Genomic DNA, 24,559 nt, shown 5'->3' on the forward strand with positions numbered 1-24,559 from the left:
ATCACCCCATAGTCTTCGTTATTCCAAACTAAATAGCCCCAAGTGTAATAACCTATCTTGGTATTGCAGACCCCCCAGTCCTCTAATAACCTTGGTCGCTCTTCTCTGCACCCGCTCTAGTTCAGCTATGTCTTTCTTATACACCGGAGACCAGAACTGTGCACAGTATTCTAAGTGTGGTCGAACTAGTGACTTGTATAGAGGTAAAATTATGTTCTCCTCATGTGCATCTATGCCTCTTTTAATGCATCCCATTATTTTATTTGCCTTTCTAGCAGCTGCCTGACACTGGCCACTGAACATGAGTTTGTCATCCACCCATACACCCAGGTCTTTTTCATTGACGGTTTGCCCAGAGTTTTAGAATTAAGCGCATAGTTATACATCTTATTACTTCTACCCAAGTGCATGACCTTACATTTATCCCTATTAGAGCTCATTTGCCATTTATCAGCCCAAGCTTCTAGTTTACATAAATCATCCTGTAATATAAAATTGTCCTCCTCTGTATTGATTACCCTGCACAGTTTAGTGTCATCTGCAAATATTGAAATTCTGCTCTGAATGCCCCCTACAAGGTCATTAATAAATATGTTAAAAAGAAGAGTGCCCAATACTGACCCCTGTGGTAGCCCACTGCTAACCACGACCCAGTCCGAGTGTGCTCCATTAATAACCACCCTTTGTTTCCTATCCCTGAGCCAGCTCTTAACCCACTTAGGCTGGTTTCACACTTGTGTTTTGATCTGCAGCATTTTTAACGCAAACGCATTTAAACGCATTTGGTGCAAAAACGCGTTTAAACGCTGCGTTTTTTAGGCGCATGCGTTTTTGCATGTTTTAACGCAAACGCGGCGTTTTGACGCGTTTACAAGCGTTTTTTCCTGCGTTCACGTTTTTGAAACGCATGATGAGAAGTGTGTGACAGCTGCCAATCATCAAAATCAACTAGAAAACCCACTATAAACAGAAATACCTAGGGTTAGGCTTAGGGTTAGGATCCCTAGTAACCCTAGGGATCCTAACCCTAAAACACAAACTCTAACCCTAAAACACAAACTCTAACCCTAACCCAAACTCTAACCCTAATCCAAACTCTAACCCTAACACAAACTCTAACAAACTCTAACACAAACTCTAACCCTAACCCTAAAACACAAACCCTAACACAAACTCTAACCCTAAAACACAAAACCTAACCCTAAAACACAAACCCTAACCCTAAAACACAAACTCTAACCCTAACCCTAAAACACAAACTCTAACCCTAAAACACAAACCCTAACCCTAAAACACAAACTCTAACCCAAACTCTAACCCTAATCCTGACACAAACTCTAACACAAACTCTAACCCTAAAACACAAACTAACCCTAAAACACAAACTCTGACCCTAACACAAACTCTAATCCTAACCCTAAAACACAAACTCTAACCTTAACCCTAAAACACAAACTCTAACCCAAACTCTAACCCTAATCCTGACACAAACTCTAACAAACTCTAACACAAACTCTAACCCTAAAACACAAACTAACCCTAAAACACAAACTCTAACCCTAACACAAACTCTAATCCTAACCCTAAAACACAAACTCTAACCCTAACCCTAAAACACAAACTCTAACCCTAACCCACAAACTCTAACCTTAACCCACAAACTCTAACCCTAACCCAAACTCTAACCCTAACACACAAACTCTAACCCTAACCCTAAAACACAAACTCTAACCCTAACCCAAACTCTAACCCGAACACAAACTCTAACCCGAACACAAACTCTAACCCTAACCCAAACTCTAACCCTAACACAAACTCTAACAAACACTAACACAAACTCTAACCCTAAAACACAAACTCTAACCCTAACACACAAACTCTAACCCCAACCCAAACTCTAACACAAACCCTAACACAAACCCTAACACAAACCCTAACACAAACCCTAACACAAACCCTAACACAAACCCTAACACAAACCCTAACACAAACCCTAACACAAACCCTAACACAAACCCTAACACAAACCCTAACACAAACTCTAACACAAACCCTAACACAAACCCTAACACAAACCCTAACCCTAGGGATCCTAACCCTAACCCCTAGGGTTAGGGTTAGGATCAATTAGGGTTAGGGTTTGTGTTAGGGTTTGTGTTAGGGTTTGTGTTAGGGTTTGTGTTAGGGTTAGAGTTTGGGTTAGGGTGTTTTCTTGTGTTTTTCTATAAAAACGCATGCGTTTAAAAACGCATGTGCTTAAAAACGCATGTGTTTACATAGACATCAATACTTTTTTTGGCGCGAAAAAACATGCGTTTTTTCGCGGCAAAAAAACGCCGCAAAAATTACTACATGTTGCATTTCTGCAACAAAACACATGCAGAGAAAAAACGCATGCGTTGCAAAAACGCATCAAAACACATGCAAAAAACGCATGCGTTTTTAATGTTAAATATAGGAAAAAAACGCATGCTTTTTTTGCTTTTTTTACTGCAAAAAGGCAAAAAAAAACGCAAATGTGAAACCAGCCTTAAACATATTTTCCCTTATCCCCATTATTCTCATTTTATGTATCAAATCTTGTGTATGGCACCGTATCAAAAGCTTTTGAAAAGTTTATATACACTACGTCCACTGGGTTCCCTTAGTCCAGTCCGGAACTTACCTCTTCATAGAAGCTGATCAGATTAGTCTGACATGAACGGTCCCTAGTAAACCAGTGCTGATACTGGGTCATGAGGTTATTCCTCTTCAGATACTCCAGTATAGCATCCCTTAGAATGCCCTCCAGGATTTTACCCACAGTAGAGGTTAAGCTTACTGGCCTATAATTACTGAGTTCAGTTTTTGTCCCCTTTTTGAATATTGGCACCACATTTGCTATATGCCAGTCCTGTGGTACAGACCCTGTTATTATGGAGTCTTTAAAGATTAAAAATAATGGTCTATCAATGACTGTGCTTAGTTCCTGCAGTACTCGGGGGTGTATCCCATCCGGGCCCGGAGATTTGTCAATTTTAGTGATTTTTAGACGCCGCTGCACTTCCTGCTGGGTTAAGCAGGTGACATTTAATTGGGAATTTTTAATCACTATTCATTTTGTCTGCCATGGGATTTTCTTGTGTAAATACTGATGAAAAAAAGCAATTTAACATATTGACAAATGTGCAAATGTGGCTGCTACACCAGCGAACACAGCAGCCTCCGGATTGCTAGCTGGAGCCTGAAGCTGTCCCACTAGTTCAGGGGCCGGTCGCCTACTGCGGCCTAGTTCCTCCACTTCTGGAATGAGCCCCACGGGTAGTTTGGACGCTACCGGTGCCTCTGGAACCCTTTCTTTCTGGGAGCTACTTCTCCCTTTCCATTCTCTTGCTCCCTCTGCTCAGCTCCACTTCCTTTCTCCAACTCCTCTCTGTCTCTAACTCTGTGTGTCCTAGCTCCCCCCTCTTTCCTACTTTCCTCCACCCTCACCCTCTACCTATTAACCCTCTCCAGCCTGGGATGAGGCCATCCTCCCTTAGGGTACGTCCTGGTGCCCTGACTGGAGAAGTGTGGTGTTGGATGCAGGTGTTAGAGTTCTGTGCAATTTTACCCTCTTACCAGAGAGTTGGGATACTATACCTCTGGCTGAGATGCAGTACCTCTGTGGCATCTCGACCTTCAGGGGCGCCACACATTTCAAGTAGGCGTTGGTTGTGTTATACAGCCAACAATTGCCTCTAAAGCAAGCAAGCAGAGCTGAATTCTATCCACTGTTGACCCCTTAAATGCAGCTGTCAATTTCTAACAGCAACATTTATGGTGCACAATCTGGGGGACCAAGCTCCCATCAGCCCCACTGTGAAGCAATTGTGGGGTGCCGATGGGTTGACATGGCAGCCAGGGATCTGCTGAAGGCCCCAATGCCTGCCGTGGCTATGCTCCTGTGAAATCTGTCGGATGACTGATCACCATAGGAGACTGTGATCTTTATTATTAAATGTAATACTTTACTATTGCATTATGTAGTATAAGCGATGAGACTAAAATATAAAGTAAAAATAGGAAAAAAATCAAATTACTGTTTTTCTTCACCATTAAAAAATAATAATAAAAAACAAACCCAACTGTATCTGTTAAAGTCTAATATATCAAAGTATAAAATTAATTACCTGATTGATAAACACCATAAAGAGAAAAAAATCAAAACACTAGAATGATATTTTTCTGGCTACCATTGCAAGCTTCGCAAACAAAAATGCAATAAGAAGCAATAAAAATGTAGCTACTACAAAATGGTATCAATAAAACATCAACTCGCCACGCCAAAAAATCAAACCCTCATGCAGCTCCATCAGTGTAAAAATTAAAATGTTACAAGTCTTATAAAATGGCGACAAGATAATTTTTTTTTTCGAATTTCCTAATTTTTTTCACCATTTAAATAAAATAAAACTGCATAAGTTTAGTATCACTGCAATTGTACTAACCTGTAGACTCTCATATTGCCAGGTAATTTTTATACCACAATGAATGCTGTAAAAACAAATACTGTAAGTCCAAAAAATTGCAGCAATGCCGCTCACTCCACTTGGCGTTTTTTCCCCCATTTTCCATTATATTGAATGGTAAAAAAATGCTGCCACTCAAAACTACATCTAGTGCAGCAAAAATCAAGCTCTTGTACGGCTTTGTGGACAGAAAAATAAAAAATATTATGGGGTGTGGCTTAATGATTTTATATGTTATGATTATTATGACCTTATATGCCCATTGAATTTTATTGGATAATAAATAAAAGATTATTTTTCATTTACACTGGATTTGTAGGCTAAATTTTGGATACTATGCTCTGCTCAGCGGAGGCATCGCTCCCAGCGTCTCGCTGGGACTGATTCTGTGCAGAGGGTTACTGCTGCCTTTTCTGGCTCTCCTGTTGTACCCTGCACTGATCTGCGGCGAGCGGGCTTCTCTGGGACTAAGTCCTTATTTGCACATACTGAGCATGCCCAGGGCAAGATCTACCGTTGGAGATCGAGGGTCACATGCTCAGGTACTGCAGCACATCCCATTGGTCCTCTTGGCAGGTCCTGAAAGGGCAAAACTTCTGGAGCTGCTTCCTGTGCTGCAACTATATAAACTGTGCATGACCGCACGGCCATGCGCTAGTATTGTCTTGATATAATGTGTGTGTGTAGATGGATGTATGTCGATGGATGAAAGCTCCTAAGTATCCCTCCCTAGTGTTGTTGACTGCTCGCGGATGATGGTAGCTATCTAGCGCCCGACTAGCCATCTGCACGTAACACACATCACAGCGTCCAGTTGCTGTGTCCGCCAGTACGGCGCCGTGCGCTTCCTCTGCGCTTTCCTTACCCAAGCCTGGGTGGTTAGTGGCGTCCGTCAGTGCGGCACCGCATGCACTCTCGTGCCTTCATACTCTATTTTATTAGTTTCCTTACACACCCAGTTGCGGTGTTGTGCCTGCAAGTGGTCTAATCGGACTTCAATCCTGAGCTGGGGTTGTGTTCGCTGACTTCTTGCTCGCGCTCAATGTGCGGTATCGCGGTCCTGTGACTCAACAGGATCGCTTCCTTCACGCAGGGTGAAGTTAACCCGTGCGTATATACTTATAGTACCGCCATATAGTCCATCTTACTAGCAGCAGGGTTTTTACCTGCACGGTGGACCTCGGACTGCGAACGCACCTAGTGTCATATCATCTATACTTGGTGCGTTCCGCCAGTCCTTAACAGTGAGGTGAGCTAATATTACCTTTTTTCCCTTGCTATTCTGTATCTATACTGTATGTCCTGCAGAGACATGATGGTAGCAATAATCTTGTTTGTAAAACAACATCTCTTAATATGTATGTATGTATAGTTAAGCCCTTATTACTTAGTGACCTCCTTTATCTTATAGAGCATTGTTCATTGTTATATAGTGTGCTCTCTTATATATAGCACAGTCCCTTATCACATAGTGTTCTGAACTATAATGTATAGCACCATCGCCGCTTACATAGTCTTTCGTTTTTAGATATAGTGTCGTCCATTTTACATAGTGTCCTTTCTTATTCTGTATAGTGCAATCCCTGATTACATACAGTGTCCTCCCTTAATATGTGTAGAGCCATCCATTATTACATAGTGTCCTCCCTTACTATATATAGTACCTGATACTTCTTTGTGTTGTTTTTATTAATTTTGAGAAGTACAACACTCCAGGAAGGGAAATACATAATTATCTGCCTTTTTATTGTCTATCAAACACATGTGAGAAACTGTGTTCTTTACATGGCCTGTCATGCGCATGTCACCTGATACGTAATCTTCCCATTAGGTGACACTGACCCACACATTGTGAACTGCGCAGGGCTCGGAGTACCCTTAATCCATACCTAGTTGCATCCCTCAAGCTATCATTAACAAGCTTAGAGAAAACTTCAGTTAATTGCGCATTCATATAGCTGTCACTATCCACCCTCAACTGTACATGCATAAACATTTCTCAGGAAAAACGTTACCTTCTCTGTCATAAGATTCCAGTCTATTCTCCAGAAATAAATAAAAAAGTAAATATTTATGCACACAAAGGCGATTGTCATTCCAATCCAAAAACCTGACAATATAAAAAAAATATATATTCATATTCATTGTATGCTACAGCACATAGGTATTAATTGAATGGGTGAAGGGAGAACTTAACAAGTAAATATTAAATAACACACAGCAATTAATTTCCTTATCCTCCATAAACTTAGGTTTCGTAGATATAATTGTAAATCAAAGAAATGTGATAAGGATTGATGTTTTTACTCTTTACTTTGAATTTTTCATGCGCTTTTGTGACTTGCTTTACATTTGACTATTCCTATTGAGGATACGGGACAGGAATTCATCAATTCATCTTATTTTAGTAGTTCCTATTGATGTGTGTATGAATGAATTGCATTTTAGGTATTTTTATAATGTCTCATCTGTGACTGTATTATAATTTCTTGCATAATGTAATAATAATAATAAAAATCATGCCATATTCAATAGTGTATTTTGTGTATGGCCCCTATTCTTCCACTTTCTGTTTGGGTACGTATATTATGTAGATCATATTATGGATTATCCCATGATCTGGCTACAAAAAGGTAGATTAAAGGGAACCAGTCATGTAATTCATGTGGCCTGAACAAAGAGCAGCATGTGTTAGACGTTAGCTGCGTTATTGCAGCTGTGTATGTTTTACTTTGAAATACTAGTTGGACGTGGTCCCGGCATCTTCGCCCAATCATGATCCTCTGGAATGACAGGTCTACGCCAATGTGCACTGAAAGAGACCTGCCAGTAAAACGGACCGCAGCAATGAGAAGAGCGCATCCAGGGGCGGACTGGGGCTGAAATTCAGCCTTGGCATTTGAAATCACACAGGCCCATGTTGTCCCCGTCCCCATGAACCAGATGGGGATATATTACTAATATTACCCTGGATGAAGGAAAGGAAGATTTTCTACAAGGCCAATATTTCTAATGATTCCCTTGGCCTGCTGGGATAAGTGATGGAGTCAGCGACTTTGTGCTCTGTCACAACTCTTAATAGTATGGGCGTCTTGAGAACACCTATTCTGTTAACAATTTAGCAGACAAAGCAGCCCATGACCAGACAGGCCCTTCTGGCATTTGCCAGAATTGCCAGATGGCCAGTCCGGCCCTGAGCGCATCTGACTAGTCAGCCAAGACACATAGTCACCGTTCTGCTTTTCAAAGTGTTTCAGAGTAAAACATACATGACAGCAATAATGCAGACAATGTCTGATACATGCTGCCTGTGGTTTGGGCAGCATGAATCACATGTCAACTTCTCTCTAAGGTTTTACTTACACACAGCAGATTTGTTGCAGAAATTTAAGACTGAAAATTAATTGTATTCGTCTGAATTTGGGTTATTTTGGTGGCAAGCACATGTACTTATTGAATCGTAAGTTAGATTAGTAGGACAGTTGACGAAAATTTGACAACACTACTATGACTTGTGAACCTAACCGTGTAGAGCTGTGCCACATCCAATGGTCAAATAAATTGACGAGCAATGGCTCTTTTTATTTCTCTTTTATTACTTGGAATGAAGTAGACACTATATGCTCTTCCATGGTGTATCTGCAGTTAGTGAATCATAACTATTCCACTAAGCATATGTGAGGCAATTTTTTATGGAAATATTTTCTGGGTATTTGATAAGAAATCTGAAACTAGCCCGTAGATTGCAGCTGCGTATTGGCAGGACCTTCAGGTCACACTCAATAGTAGTTTGAACTGATGTGGGTTAATCTCAGTGATCAGTTTGTGGCTACTTGCCAGCGTTTCCCCATGGAAACATCTTTAATAAGAGACCGAGAGTGGTTTTCCAAATCACGGCCATTTGAATGCCAACATATTCCATACTGAAACATGGAAACAGTCTTCATACAGATTCTAGTGCAGAATATGCTCTGAAACCCAAGTGAGAAAACTTTGACCATACCATAATAACGTCTAAGGTCACATGTTTCTTTAAGAATTAGATCATGTTTTTGTTTTATTTTGGATTTACCTTTTATCCCGAATTTTGCTGGAAACATCAGCGGTACTCCAATAGGAAATGCTGCTAGACAGTAGCCAAAGAAAAATGCTAATGCTCCAATTCCTGGCTTCCCAATGCCTTTGAGAACCCCCAAAAAGCCATTCTGTGAAAAATAGTAGACACATAAGACTATATCATTATGGCAATGTTCACAATTATAACACACAGGATAAATAAGAAATAAACTTGTGCCCAAAAAATTCTATATAGTGAAAAAGTAATCATTGAACTCGGATGCATATATGGGAATCACACCCAGGGTTATCAAAACAGCAGGACGTTATAATTCTGTGCCCAGAGACCACCCGAATTTTGTACCAGCTGAACACACTATATTTTTCAGAAAGGGGTTGTCTGGGCATATAATATTAATAAACTAGCCTCAAAATCGGTTATTAATATCAGATCGCTGGGGTTGGTCATTTGACACCCCCACTGAACAGCTGGTACTAGCTCTGTCAAACATTGAATGGAGCTGAACAGCAGAGCTCCCTCCATACAATGCGTAGCTACCATAGCCTGGTACTTCACATCAGCTCATATTCTCATATTGATGAGCTAGCTGAAGGGTAAGTCATAAATATTATATGCCCCGACAACCCCTTTGACGCCTCAAGGTTATGCAAGTACACAGGTAGTATGATAGTCATTCTTAAACAATAATTTGCTAATAATGAATCAGATAACAAATATTTGCATACTTACAACTGACGGATTAAAAAAGTAAAATAAAGCACACATCGGCATGGTCCGATACACACAAGTCAAGATATCCCTGTAACAAATCAGTAAAATAAATAATCAGTACAATTTTTATCATGATTGAAACGTTACATCTCACCTGCCAGTCCAGTTTCCTCAAAGCAAGAGTCCTGAAGCTATGAGTCACAAGGCACATTTGGTTTTCGACCACTAAAGTGTGGTTTGTGGATATTTGCTACCTTGGCACATTAGGGACGGGAAGAGCATATGAAGCGCCATCATGCCTACAGATACCTGCAAAATTGGCAGGTACCACGCATGCGTCCTGTTCCTTAAAATAGGTGAACAATATCTACCATTGGCGCAAGCATCCCAACAGGTATCACCTCCTGATACAGAAATAAAAGGACTCGGAATTATTCTTTAACCCCTTAACCACCAGGCTATTTTCCGGTTTCGTTTTTTGCTCCCCTTCTTCCCAGAGCCATAACCTTTTTATTTTTCAGTTAAAATGGTCGTGTTAATGTTTTTTTTTTGCGGGACAAGTTGTACTTTTGAATGACACCATTGGTTTTAACATATCATGTACTGGAAAATGGGAAAAAAAAAATTCCAAGTGCGGTGAAATTGCAGAAAAAGTGCAATTCCAGTTGTTTTTGTTATTTTTTTTTTTACCATGTTCAATAAATGCAAATACTAACCTGCCATTACGAATTTCCAGGTCATTACAAGTTTATAGACACCAAACATGTCTAGGTTCTTTTTTATTTAAGAGGTGAAAACAAAATCCAAACTTTGGTAAAAAATTGCGCCATTTTCCGAGACCTGTAGCGTGTCCAATTTTGGTGAGTCGGGGCTGGGTGAGGGCTTATTTTTTGCATGCCAAACTGACGCCTTTATTGATACCAATTTTTGCATTTTATTGCAATGTAGCGGCGACCAAAAAAACGTAATTCTGGCGTTTTGACTTGTTTTCTTGTTACGCCATTTAATTATTGCATTTATATTGATAGATCGAGTGATTCTGAATGTGGTGATACCAAATATGTGTATGTTTGATTATTTTGAATAGGGCGAAAGGGGGGTGATTTGAACTTTCATATTTTTTTAAAAACTTTTTTTTTTTACTTATTGCATGCTTCAATAGTCTCCATAGGAGATTAGAAGCTGCAGTTGTCTGATCTGCTCTGCTACATACAGGCGATGATCAGATCGCCTATATGTAGCAGAAATGCTCCCTTGGTATGAACACCGACCACAGGGCGGTGCTCATAGCAATCCGGCTATGAAAACCATAGAGGTCTGCTGGAGATCTCTGGTTGTCATGCCAACCCATCAGTGACCCACGATCACGTGACAGGTCACCAATAGGTATGATTTCCGGCACGCTTGCCGGAAGCATGAGTTAAATGCCGTTGTCAGAGATCGATAGCGGCATTTAACGGGTTAACAGCCGCAGGTGGATCATGATTCCAACAGCGACTGTTAGAGGCACATGTCAGCTGTTAAAAACAGCTGACATGTGCCGGGAAAGATGTGGGCTCAACGCTGGAGCCCACATCCAACATTTTGGAATTACTACACCATTTGGAAAGTCTTTAGTCTGTCTCCACTCACTTCCATGTCATGGAGTAGAGTGGCGGTTTTGATATCATAGATACACATACATGCCTGGACTCATGCATCATAAGCAAGTATCGGGCACCTGTCATATTGTATCTATAAGGCTATGTTCACACATTCAGTATTTGGTCAGTATTTTACCTCAGTATATGTAAGACAAAATCAGGAGAGTAACAATCAGAGGAAAAGTGTAACAAACACGTCAGCACTTCTGTATTTTTCACCCACGGCTGTTTCTGTTTAACAAGTACCAATGTGGAATACTGACGTGAACATGGCCTTAAAGCGACTTGACAGGTTCTGCTAACCTAATACAGAGCTGAACCGGAACTGGAATACCCCTTTAATGACCAGTGACACATACAAGTGCTTCTCACTAAATTAGAACATCATCAAAAAAGTTAATTTATTTCAGTTCTTCAATGCAAAAAGTGAAAATCCCATATTATATAGAGTCATTGCAAACAGAGTGATCTATTTCAAGTGTAATTCTATTAATGTTGATGATAATGGCTTACAGCCAATGAAAACCTGAAAATGATTATCTCATTGAACTAGAATAATTAACAAAAAAACCCTGCAAAGGCTTCCTAACCATTTAAAAAGGCCCCTTAGTCTCTTTCAGTAGGCTCCACAGTCATGGGGAAGACTGCTGACTTGATAGATGTCCAAAAGACAGTCATTGACTTACTCCACAAGGAGGTTAAGCCAAACAGAATGATCTATTTCAAGTGTTTACTTCTGTTAATATTGAAGATTATGGCTTACAGCCATTGAAAACCCAAAAGTCATACTTTATTACACCAGCTTGAAAAATGATTTTAAAATGCGAAATGATGGCCTACTGAAATGTATGTTCAGTAAATGCACTCAATACTTGGCCAGGTCTCCTTTTGCATTAATTACTGCTTCAATGCAGCATAGCATGGAGGCGATCAGCCTGTGGGTCTGCTGAGGTGTTATGGAAGTCCAGGATGCTTTGATAGCAGCCTTCAGCTCATCTGCATTGTGGGGTCTGGTGTCTCTCATCTTCCTCTTGACAATACCCCATAAATTCTCTATAGGGTTAAGGTCAGGTGAGTTTGCTGGCCAATCAAGCCCAGTGATACTGTTGTTTTTAAACCAGATATTGATACTTTTGGCAGTGTGGACAGGTGCCAAGTTCTGCTTGAGAATGAAAAATTTCCATCTCCAAAAAAGCTTGTCGGCAGAGGGAAGCATGAAGTGCTCTACAATTTCCTGGTAGATGGCTGCACTTACTTTGGTCTTGATAAAACACAGTGGATCTACACCAGCAGATGACAAGGCTCCTCAAACCATCACTTATTGTAGAAACTTCACACTAGACTTCAAGCAGCTTGGGTTGTGTGCCTCTCCACTCTTCCTCCAGACTCTGGGATCTTGATTTCCACATGAAATGCAAAATTTACTTTCATCTGAAAACAACACCTTGGACCACTGAGCAACAGTCCAGTTCTTTTTCTCCTTGGCCCAGGAAGGACGCTTCAGGTGTTGTCTATTGGTGATGAGTGGCTTGACCCAAGCAATGCGACACTTGTTGCCCATGTCCTGGATACATCTGTGTGTGGTGGCTCTTGAAGCAATGACTCCAGCAGCAGTCCACTCCTTGTGAATCTCCCCCAAATTTTTGAATGGCCTTTTCTTAACAACCCTTTCAAGGCTGGGTTATCCCGGTTGCTTGTACACCTTTTTCTACCACACGTTTTCCTTCCACTCAACTTTCCATTAATATGCTTGGATACAGCACTCTGTGAACAGCCAGGTTCTTTAGCAATGATCTTTTGTGTAATGACTCTATATAATATATGAGTTTCACTTTTTGTATTGAAGAACTGAAATAAATTAACTTTTTGATGATATTCTAATTTAGTGAGAAGCACCTGTATATTGGCAATTGGTTGCATATCCCTTTGTGGAGAGTGCTCACAAGGTGCATGTTCTTTCTATCTACCTCATAATATTAGTATGATACAGTTTTCCGAACTTTGCTTACACAATGTGCCTTCAACTAAATGAACACAATTGCAAAAAGTGTCACTTACTTTTCATTGGTAAATATTTTTCCAAGCTGACCCCTTAGAGCAATCATTAGTATGGAACTTAATACTGCAACAATACCTGAAAGAGACGTCATGTATACTGTAAATGATTACAAGATCACACCCAGCTTGATATTATATGGTGATATATTATATACAGATTTCTATATTTTACAGTAAATTGTATATGAACGGAGTTGTTTTTACTTCTTAAATGGGTAAAATTGCAAAGTACAAGTACTTGTAAAAAACGAGCAACTTTACAATTTGCATGCTATTAAAAAAAACCTCTCATTGCTCAAGAACAGAGGGATTTGTAATTTTATTGTTTTAAAGGGGTTGTCCACTACTTGGACAATCTCTTCTCAATCCCCATGTTTGGCCCAGTTAAAATAAAAAAAGCTGATACTCGCCTCCGGTGCTGGCTCCGTTCCAGTGGTGTTGGCACTTACTCTCCTGCAGCTCACATAAGATTGCTCCGACACTTGAGCCCTGTGCCTAACCAACATCGGCTGCACTGTTTCCCCCTTCGGATGTATAAGTAATCAACAGGAGGTGAATGCTGTAGCTGACCACTCATTTACCGAAGGTGAGCATAAGCTTTTTTATTTTAACTGGGCCAAACATATGGAATGAGGAGGGGAAGTCCAGCTACTGTACATTTTGTCACCCTACATCATAATCCTGGGAGTAGGACTGGTGTGAAATTCCCTAATGAAAGACTCTTCATGGCGTTGCCAACATGGTCTAGTTAAATTCTAAGAATGGCTCATAGTGATGGATTCTGTATTGCATGTAAAATTAGACATCACATACAAAGCCTAAGGTGTTATGACCTGGTGGTTAGGAGCACCTGGAAAGACCTGATGGTTAAACCGATACAGGACAAGCTCTGGGAAGTGGGAACTCTGCTGACCGCAAGCCCTAATCCTATCACACACACTAGAAATAGCCGTGGAGCGTACTTGACATGGCCTAGACGCCTCGGCAAAGCCTAAGAACTAGCTAGCCCTAGAGATAGAAAATAAAGCCTACCTTGCCTCAGAGAAACTTCCCCAAAGGAAAAGGCAGCCCCCCACAAATATTAACTGTGAGTTAAGATGAAAGTCACAAACACAGAAATGAAACAGGTTTTAGCAAAGGGAGGCCGGACTAACTAAATAGACAGAGGATAGGAAAGGTATCTGTGCGGTCAGCACAAAAAACTACAAAAGACCACGCAGAGTGTGCAAAAAGACCCCCGCACCGACTCACGGTGCGGAGGCGCCACCCTGCATCCCAGAGCTTCCAGCTAGCAAGACAAAATCATGAAAGCAAGCTGGACTAGAAAACCATGAACAGAAAATAACAATCGGGGACTTAGCTTCTTGCAGGAAGAGACAGGTCTCCAGAAAGATCCAAGAGCGAACTGAACCAGCACAGGAACATTGACAGCTGGCATGGAGTAACGATCTGAGTGGAGTTAAATAGAGAAGCCAGCCTAAGAATAACCTAGGTCACCTGTGGAAGGAACCTCAGATCCAGCAACTCCACTCACAGCCACCAGAGGGAGTCCACGGACAGAACTCGCCGAAGTACCATTCACGACCACAGGAGGGAGCCCGATAACAGAATTCACAACACTAAGGTACCAAACATTACCTACAAAATCCATCAGAAGGTGTTTGCGCAAAATTGAGCTAGGAGCCAGACCTCCAGCTACAGCTGATCCATTGACTTCACCCCACTTCCCTGAAAGCTATCATGGTGCAAAGCAAAACAGCAATGCATGCTAAAATGGATATGCAGCGCCCCAGAGTCCTGGTCGTTGCAGTAATGTCATTCTTCCACCAGGGGGAGCGATGTTACATCTGATGGCACCAAAGGAGTTCACCCTGCCAGGTATCACAGCCACACACACACTTCACACGCTGGCCACCAGGGGGAGCAAAAGGTTCTATCTATTAGGCCACTCCTCACACTTGGGTATAACTGGGGGTTTGGTTAGGAAGTGAGTCAGTAAGAGTCAGGAGTTGGAGCCAGGAGGAGGAGAGGAGAGGAGCAGACTGGGCTCGGCCCAGGAAGGAACGAAGGACACGGAGCTGCGCCTGCAACCCCTTCTGCAGCCTCCTAAAAAAGGACAAGAAAGGAAGTGTGCCGTAGTGAGTGAGCACAGAAGTCGTAGCAACAGGAGTAAAACACCAGTGGGAGACCAGCTAGGAGCAGACTGCCTCCCACTGAGTGCAGATCCGGTAGCCGGAACACCGAGGGGGTAATAGACTCTACGCTTTACTTCAGAGACCGGCAGGACAGTCGATTCCAAGTTGGCTGCCCGACCTAAGAACCTAAGCAGACAAGGTGGCAACGCAGAGGAGGGGCGATGCTAGGGTCCCTATAAAATAGCCTCAGGCCACCACCGTCATACGGGTTTGTCCTATCCATCTGGGGGACAGAGAGAAGAGTAACAAGTGAGGACCCTATGGGAGCTAATGCACGTAGGAACCTACTACGTTACTGTGTGCAAGGGGAAGGCTACTGATTTCCACCTGGATAGGGGGACTCTGGAATTGCCATCAGACCGGCACCCTGGACTGTGGATCCTGAAGCCTTCAGTAACTGTAAAGAGACTGCACCCATTGTGTCCTCATTATTCACCGCGCCTTGCACCATCCACCATCACCAACTACACTTCTGGGAAGCCCTGGGGATATACTTCACCTGTGGGAAGGTATACCATCTAGCTGCCATAACATCACCCCAGCGGACCCCTAGGTAGCGTCGGTCATCCTGACCGAATACCACAGGTTGCGTCACGAACACTACCGTTATCTACAAACTCTCGCCCCTTTTATTGGGCACCCCTCATAGGGCCACGGTCCGGGTCGGGCCACCGTGACATCCCAGCTGAGGGAACTGAAGGACCCGGTACCGAGTACCCCATTGCCCTTACGTGGGGGCGATCCAGATATTTATCCTCTTCATTGACCCTGGTTACCAGCGCAAAAGTAAAAAAAAAAAAAACCCTACATACTTACCTTCCGCTGTCTGTCCCCGGCGCTGTGCTTCTCTGCACTGTGAGCGCCGGCCAGCCGGAAAGCACAGCAGTGACGTCACCGCTCTGCTTTCCGGCCGCTGTGCTCACAGCCAGTGCAGGAAAGCACAGCGCCGGGGGACAGACAGCGGAAGGTAAGTATATAGTGTTTGTTTTATTAACTTTTACGATGGTAACCAGGGTAAACATCGGGTTACTAAGCGCGGCCCTGCACGATCGACATCGTTGTCGGTATTGCTGCAGCATCGCTTAGTGTGACAGTACCTTAACTTGTAACTCTGCCTAGTATCCTGCTGATTTACTTGATTGTACCGTTTACCTTATTCTTTTTGCCTTGATCAATAAACATGATTTATACAAAAAATTGACCAGCAATTTCTCATTTTTACAACAAAATTTGCAAAACCATTTTTTTTTAGGGACCACCTCACACTTGAAGTGACTTTGAGGGGTCTATATGACAGAAAATGCCCAAAAGTGACACCATTCTAAAAAACTACACCCCTCAAGGTACTCAAAACTACATTCAAAAAGTTTATTAACCCTTCAGGTGCTTCACAGGAATTTTTGGAATGTTTAAAAAAAATTGAACATTTAACTTTTTTCACACAATTTTTATTTTAGATCCAATTTGTTTTATTTTTCCAATGGGTAACAGGACAAATTGTACAATGACTTTTGTGGTCCAATTTCTCCTGAGTACGCCGATACTCCAAATGTGGGGGTAAACTACTGTTTGGGCACATGGCAGAGCTCGGAAGGAAAGGAGCGCTATTTGACTTTCAATGTAAAATTTGCTGGAATTGAGATCGGACATCATGTCGCGTTTGGAGAGCCTCTGATGTGCCTAAACAGTGGAAACCGCCCACAAGTGACCCCATTTTGGAAAGTAGACCCCTGAGGAACTAGTCTAGATGTGTAGTGAGCACTTTCAACCTCCAAATGCTTCACAGAAGTTTATAATGTAGAGCCGTAAAAAAAATCATTTTTTTCACAAAAATGATATTTTCGCCCCAAATTTTTTATTTTCCCAAGGGTAAAAGGACAAATTGGACCGCAAAAGTTGTTGTGCAACTTGTCCTGAGTATGCTGACACCCCATATATGGAGGTAAACCGCTGTTTGAGCACATGGCAGAGCTCGGAAGGGAGGGAGCGCCGTTTGACTTTTCAATGCAAAATTGGCTAGAATTGAGATCGGAACCCATGTCGTGTTTGGAGAGCCCCTGATGTGCCTAAACAGTGGAAACCCCAACAAGTGACCCCATTTTGGAAAGAAGACCCCCTAAGGAACTTATCTAGATGTGTGGTGAACACTTTTAACCCCCAATTGTTTCACTAAAGTTTAGAATGTAGAGCCGTGAAAATTAAAAAAATCATTTTTTCTTTCCCCAAAATGATCTTTTAGCCTGCAATTTTTTTCCCAAGGGTAACAAGAGAAATTGGACCCCAACAGTTGTCCAATTTGTCCTGAGTATGCTGATACCCCATATGTGGGGGGGAACCACCGTTTGGGTGCACGGCAGAGCTCAGAAGGGAAGGAGTGCCGTTTGGAATGCAGACTTAGATGGATTGGTCTGCAGGCATCACGTTGCATTTGCAGAGCCCCTGATGTGCCTAAACAGTAGAAACACCCCACAAGTGACCCCATATTAGAAACTAGACCCCCCAAGGAACTTATCTAGATGTGTTGTGAGAACTTTGAATCTCCAAGTGTTTCGCTAAAGTTTATAACGCAGAGCCGTGAAAATAAAATTTTTTTTTTTTTTCCACGAAAATATTTTAGCCCCCAAATTTTTATTTTCCCAAGGGTAACAGGACAAATTAGACCCCAAAAGTTGTCCAATTTGTCCTGAGTACGCTGATACCTCATATGTGGGGGGAACCACTGTTTGGGCTCACGGCAGAGCTCGGAAGGGAAGGAGCGCTGTTTGGAATGCAGACTTAGATGGATTGGTCTGCAGGTGTCACGTTGCATTTGCAGAGCCCCTGATGTACCTAAACAGTAGAAACACCCCACAAGTGACCCCATATTGGAAACTAGAACCCCAAGGAACTTATCTAGATATGTTGTGAGAACTTTGAACGCCCAAGTGTTTCACTACAGTTTATAACTCAGAGCCGTGAAAATAAAAAATCTTTTTTTTTTCCACAAAAATTATTTTTTAGCCACCGGTTTTGTATTTTCCCAAGGGTAACAGGAGAAATTTGTTGTCCAATTTGTCCTGAGTATGCTGATACTCCATATGTTGGGGTAAACCCCTGTTTGGGCGCACGGGAGAGCTCGGAAGGGAAGGAGCACTGTTTTAGTTTTTCAACGCAGAATTGGCTGGAATTGAGATCGGACACCATGTCGCGTTTGGAGAGCCCCTGATGTGCCTAAACAGTGGAAACCCCCCAATTGTAACTGAAACCCAAATCCAAACACACACCTAACCCTAATCCCAACCCTAATCCCAACAGTAAATGTAATCCAAGCCCTAACTTTAGTCCCAACCCTAACCCTAACGCCAACCCTAACCCCAACCCTAACTTTAGCCCCAACCCTAACCCTAATGGGAAAATGGAAATAAATACATTTTTTTTTATTTTATTATTTTTCCCTAACCAAGGGGGTGATGAAGTGGTGTTTGATTTACTTTTATAGCGTTTTTTTTGGTGGATTTTTATGATTAGCAGCCGTCACACACTAAAAGACGCTTTTTATTGCAAAATATAGTTTTTGCATCACCATATTTTGAGAGCTATAATTTATCCAGATTTTGGCCCCCAGAGTCATGTGAGGTCTTGTTTTTTGCAGGACGAGTTGACGTTTTTATTGGTACCATTTTCGGGCATATGACACTTTTTGATCGCTTTTTATTCCGATTTTTGGGAGGCAGAATGAACAAAAACCAGCAATTCCTGAATTTCTTTTAGGGGGGGCGTTTATACAGTTCCACGTGTGGTAAAATTGACAAAGCTGCTTTATTTTTCAGGTCAGTACGATTACAGTGATACCTCATTTATATCATTTTTTATGTTTTGGCGCTTTTACACAAAAAAACTATTTTATATAAAAAATAATTGTTTTTTCATCGCTTTATTCTGAGAGCTATAACTTTTTTATTTTTCTGCTGATGATGCTGTATGGTGGCTTTTTTTTTTGCGGGACAAGATGACGTTTTCAGCGGTACCATGTTTATTTATATCTGTTTTTTTGATTGCGCGTTATTCGACTTTTTGTTCGCCGGTATGATAATAAAGCGTTTTTTGCCTCGTTTTTTATTTTTATTTTTTGTGGTGTTCACTGAAGGGGTTAACTAGTGCCATAGTTTTATAGAGCGGGTCGTTACGGACGCGATGATACCAAATATGTGTACTTTTATTTTTATTTTTTTATTTACATAAATAAATTGATTTATTGGTAATTTTTTCTTTATTTGGGGATTTTTATTTGTTTTTAATACATTCTATTTTATTTATTTTTTACTTTCTAACATTGTCCCAGGGTGGGACATCACTATATTAGATCAGATCGCTGATCTGACACTTTGCATAGCAAAGCATTACATAGCATAGCAAAGCATAGCACCAGCGATCTGACAGGCAGTGCAGGAGGCTTTCCGGCGCCTGCTCTGAGCAGGTGTCGGCAAGCTACCTCACTTCAGGACCCGGAAGCAGCCCCGCTGCCATTTTGGATCCGGGGACTCCTTCCAGAAGACCGGAACAACGCGAACGCATTGCGTTGTTCCGGTGGGAGAGCGCAGGGAGCCCCCGTCCCTGCGCGATGCCCCTCTATGTCGCTGTCACTACTGACAGCGGCATCAGAGGGGTTAAATGCCCATGATCTGCGCTAGCGCAGATCGTGGGCATTGCTGCAGGGTGTCAGCTGTCATATACAACTGACACCAGCACGCGATCGCCGCGGTGCTCAGCGTGAGGCCGCGCGATCGTGACGCCGTACTAGTACTGCGGTTTGCGGGAACTCAGTTCCCGCAGAGCAGTACTGGTACGGCGCATGTCGGGAAGGGGTTAACTCAGGAAGAGTTCAGAAATCAATATTTTGTGGAATAACCATGATTTTTAATCACAACTTTCATGCGTCTTGGCATGCTTTCCACCAGTCTTTCACACTGCTTCTGGCGCAAAAATATAAGCAGTTCTTTGTTTAATGGCTTGTGACTATCCATCATCTTCTTGATTACATTCCAGAGGTTTTCAATGGGGTTCAGATCTGGAGAATGGGCTGCCCATGACAGGGTTTGGATGTGGTGGTCTCTTAATTTTTGCCAGAGCTGTATACCAGGAAGGAACCCAGGATGGGGGGCATATATACCAGAGAGGGGCACAGGATGGGGGGCATACATACCATATATATATGTTCACTGCTCAAAAAAATAAAGGGAACACTTAAACAACAGAATATAACTCCAACTAAATCAAACTTCTGTGAAATCAATCTGTTCACTTAGGAAGCAACACTGTTTGAAAATCAATTTCACATGCTGTTGTGCAAATGGAATAGACAACCGATGGAAATTATTGGCAATTAGCAAGACACACTCAATAAAGGAGTGGTTCTGCAGGTGGGGGCCACAGACCACATCTCAGTACCAATGCTTTCTGGCTGATGTTTTGGTCACTTTTGAATGTTCATTGTGCTTTCACACTCGTGGTAGCATGAGAAGGACTCTACAACCCACACAAGTGACTCATGTAATGCAGTTCATCCAGGATGGCACATCATTGAGAGCTGTGGCAAGACGGTTTGCTGTGTCTGTCAGCGTAGTGTCCAGAGGCTGGAGGGGCTACCAGGAGACAGGCCAGTACACCAAGAGACGTGAAGGGGGCCGTAAGAGGGCAACAACCCAGCAGCAGGACCGCTGCCTCCGTCTTTGTGCAAGGAGGAACAGGAGAAGCACTGCCAGAGCCCTGCAAAATGACCTCCAGTAGGCCACAAATGTGCATGTGTCTGCACAAACGGTTAGAAACTGACTCCATGAGGATGGTCTGAGTGCCCGATGTCCACAGATGGGGGTTGTGCTCACAGCCCAACACCGTGCAGGACGATTAGTATTTGCCACAGAACACCAGGATTGGCAAATTCGCCACTTGTGCCCTGTGTTCTTCACATATGTAAACAGGTTCACACTGAGCACATGTAACAGACGTAAGAGTCTGGAGACACCGTGGAGACCGATCTGCTGCCTGCAACATCCTTCAGCATGATCAGTTTGGCAGTGGGTCAGTAATAGTGTGGGGTGGCATTTCTTTGGAGGGCCGCACAGCCCTCCGTGTGCTCGCCAGAGGTAGCCTGACTGCCATTAGGTGCCGAGATGAGATCTCAGACCCCTTGTGAGACCATATGCTGGTGTGGTTGGCCCTGGGTTCCTCCTAATGAAGGACAATGCCAGACCTCATGTGGCTGGAGTGTGTCAGCAGTTCCTGCAAAATGAAGGCATTGAAGCTATGGACTGGCCAGCCCGTTCCCCAGACCTGAATGCGAATGAACACATCTGGGACATCATGTCTCGCACCATCAACCAACGTCACGCTGCCCCACACACTGTCCAGAAGTTGACAGAATCTTTAGTCCAGGTCTTGGTGGAGATCCCTCAGGAGACCATCTGCCGCCTCATCAGGAGCCCAGGCATTGTAGGGAGGTCATACAGGCACGTGGAAGCCACACACACTACTGAGCATCATTTTCTTGTCTTGAGGCATTTCCACTGAAGTTGGATCAGCCTGTAACTTCATTTTCCACTTTGATTTTGAGCATCATTCCAACTCCAGACCTCAGTGAGATATTAGTTGTGATTTACGTTGACAATTTTTAGGTTTTATTGTGCTCAACACATTCCACTATGTAATGAATAAAGATTTGCAACTGAAATATTTCATTCAGTGATATCTAGGATGTAGGATTTTAGTGTTCCCTTTATTTTTTTGAGCAGTGCATATAATCAGGAATGGGCATAACATGGGAGCATATATACCATGATTGGGGACATAAATAAAAGTAAGGAACCCAGGATGGGGGACATATATACCAGGATACACAGGATTGTTTCTTCCTGGTATCTTTATATTGGTATTTTATTTCTACCTGATATAAAGATGCTCAGTTTAGCAGATTTCTTGGCTTCACCAGTCATTCCAGCTCCTAAATGGAAGCCAACCCTAATGCTGGTAGATAATTCAAGTGCAAATGGAATCTGTAAAGTACAAGACATAGTGAATTATACAGTAGTGCATTATACAGTATACACATATACAAAATTATTTGTTGTACCTTGTGCAAAACAGTTATCAATTGAAATAAAATGGATTGTCCTCCAAGTTCCACTAGGTTAATAAGACCTAAAAAATATCAAAAAAGGTAAAAATAAATTTTAGAATTACAACTGGGATCCAGGAATATGGAAGATTTACTGTAATAAACCTGATAGTATCATCACTATTTCAAAAGTCCAAACTTTAAGTGACTGTATCACTATTCCAGGCATCCCCAGTTCTAAGAAAGGTCCCCAGTCTTTCAGGCATTCAACTGACCATCCTACAGAGAAAATGGAAAATTAGAAAAACAAATCTACATACTATGTAATGACAAAAGTAGCTCACATTTCAATCTCTGAAATTCAAAATAAATTCTGGGGAGTGTCAACATTTATGCTCTGCTAGTGCACCTTACAACCGCTCTCCATTCCAGCCATCTTGTTGAACAGGGTTTTCGTTTCCATGTCCTAGTGGTTGTGATGGCCCCAACAGACAAGCCTTTATGATCTAGTATTTATCACCTTTACAGTGGATATCTGATTAATGGACAAGTCACCATGTAAAAAAAAAAAAACCATCATATCCATACCTCCCACACTGGCGCTGTTCCTCTGATGTCGTCGCTGTCTCCTGACCGTCATTTGACATTGTTATGTCACTTGACTGCTGCAGTCAATCGCCCGCCACTGATTGGCTGAATCCTTCATTATTGCCTAAAAGCATACATACATCTGCTCTGCTAGAATCCTGAAATTCTGCAGCGAATTAACAGCGGATAATTGGCTGCAGACATTATATGACATAAGGTTATTTGAACACTGATTAGACACAGCGTCAATATCGTGCGGAGGAGCAGCACTGGTCCAGAAGGTAACCACCGGTATATGCTTTCTTTTTAATTACGTGGGGCACTTTATCAGATAACAATAGTGGACAACCCATGTAATGTGCTGTGCAGCTAAGTAGAAAATCCTCAGATTCGGGACCACTAATCCTCCTGCATCTTTGGCTTCTTGTAAACATAAAAGCTTTATAAGTGCCTGACCGTGACCCAGATAAGCTAAGCAAGTTGTGCACCTTATATAAAAAAAAAACTGCGGAAGCCAAATGGGAGCACTGTGCAATAAATGGAGCAGCTGGGACGTCCATACCATTTTGAGATGGTTCCCCTGGGCCAATAACTGATAGAAATAGCTTCCGCTACATCTCTAGGTTGAATTTCAGAAAGAGGAGTCATGCTTAATATATTATATCTAATGCAACAAAGATATGCCTAGATCTCATGGGAAGATAGCTACAAGTAGATATGTCAAGTGAAGCATCTATCAACATCAAAGATGATTTAGATGAGTTTATGGTCAGATGTAAAAAAAAACAACAAAAAAACACAACAGGCCTGGATGGTTTAAATGGCATTCGTGTAATGAGAGCCACCTCCTTACTGACATATGATTATTGTTTACAATTTTATCAGATATAAAACCACATTTTTTACATAACATGAGGAAACATACCTGCCCAAGTCGCAAGATGCAATTTTCTTACTAGGATATAGCTGAACAGTAGTAAACATTCAAAAATAGAACTAATCGTGATCGCCAGCGCTGCACCTCTAAGGATGAAAGTTGAGAAATTGATTATTCCTATATGATATCTGAACGCATAGGTCATAAAAGTGCCTCTATTATCTTGACCCCTCATTAGTAGTGACCTGTTTCTACAATTTATAAAGGATATGTATACTTTTGCAACAAATCGTAGAAAGAAAAAAAGCTTGGTAAATATTGTTGATTTAAAATGAATCACTGCTTTGCGTCTATTGCTCCTATGCAGCCCTATACTATGGACCCCATCAACCAAAAGCAGTGTTTTTCAGGCAAGTCTTGATGAGGAGGCGTGGTGGGGTCAGATGCTCCTGGTTCATTAAGAGGGGCATCAGGAGCATCTGCCAAGTGGCGTGCGCCTCACCTCAAATCTTACTCCAGTCAGAGCTGAATTACCGTAACAATGACAAGGTATAGGTATCACATGTGGATTTAGATAGAGAGTCGTGTGCTCCTATTGGCAGCCAAAAGGTCTGACTACAAATACTTTATTATTATTGACTGGGCGGCATGTATATCCCCTGCATCATCCACTGTCAGCAATCCCACCATATTAACAAAGAATGATAACGCCCAGTTGCCCATTGATTTCAAATGGAATGATCGCATAATCTACAGTTCTATCAGATGCTCCAGAGTTGTTATTCCATAAGGAATAGAAGTATTTATTAAATACTGTCAGTAGGGTAGA

At 42.1% G+C, this 24,559-nt stretch overlaps 1 protein-coding gene across 4 annotated transcripts in view; it reads right to left on the bottom strand.

Annotated features, from left to right (window-relative positions):
• LOC138670161 (multidrug and toxin extrusion protein 1-like) overlaps positions 1 to 24,559 on the bottom strand; it is a 142,231-nt gene that overhangs the window by 42,604 nt on the left and 75,068 nt on the right. For all 4 annotated transcript variants that reach the window (XR_011319308.1, XR_011319309.1, XM_069757244.1 and 1 more), the window contains exons 8-15: positions 23,779 to 23,876; positions 22,431 to 22,544; positions 22,281 to 22,348; positions 22,095 to 22,203; positions 12,981 to 13,056; positions 9,298 to 9,367; positions 8,563 to 8,695; positions 6,506 to 6,600 (exon numbers count right to left, since the gene is read on the bottom strand). Coding sequence is in view for 2 of the 4 variants with exons in the window: in XM_069757244.1 (XP_069613345.1) it covers positions 6,506 to 6,600; positions 8,563 to 8,695; positions 9,298 to 9,367; positions 12,981 to 13,056; positions 22,095 to 22,203; positions 22,281 to 22,348; positions 22,431 to 22,544; positions 23,779 to 23,876 (763 nt within the window). In the remaining 2 variants the exon portion in view is untranslated. The remainder of the gene's footprint in view (positions 1 to 6,505; positions 6,601 to 8,562; positions 8,696 to 9,297; positions 9,368 to 12,980; positions 13,057 to 22,094; positions 22,204 to 22,280; positions 22,349 to 22,430; positions 22,545 to 23,778; positions 23,877 to 24,559) is intronic.

The sequence above is a fragment of the Ranitomeya imitator genome, chromosome 3 (genome assembly GCF_032444005.1).
Source record: "Ranitomeya imitator isolate aRanImi1 chromosome 3, aRanImi1.pri, whole genome shotgun sequence".
In the NCBI taxonomy this organism is placed as follows: domain Eukaryota; kingdom Metazoa; phylum Chordata; class Amphibia; order Anura; family Dendrobatidae; genus Ranitomeya; species Ranitomeya imitator.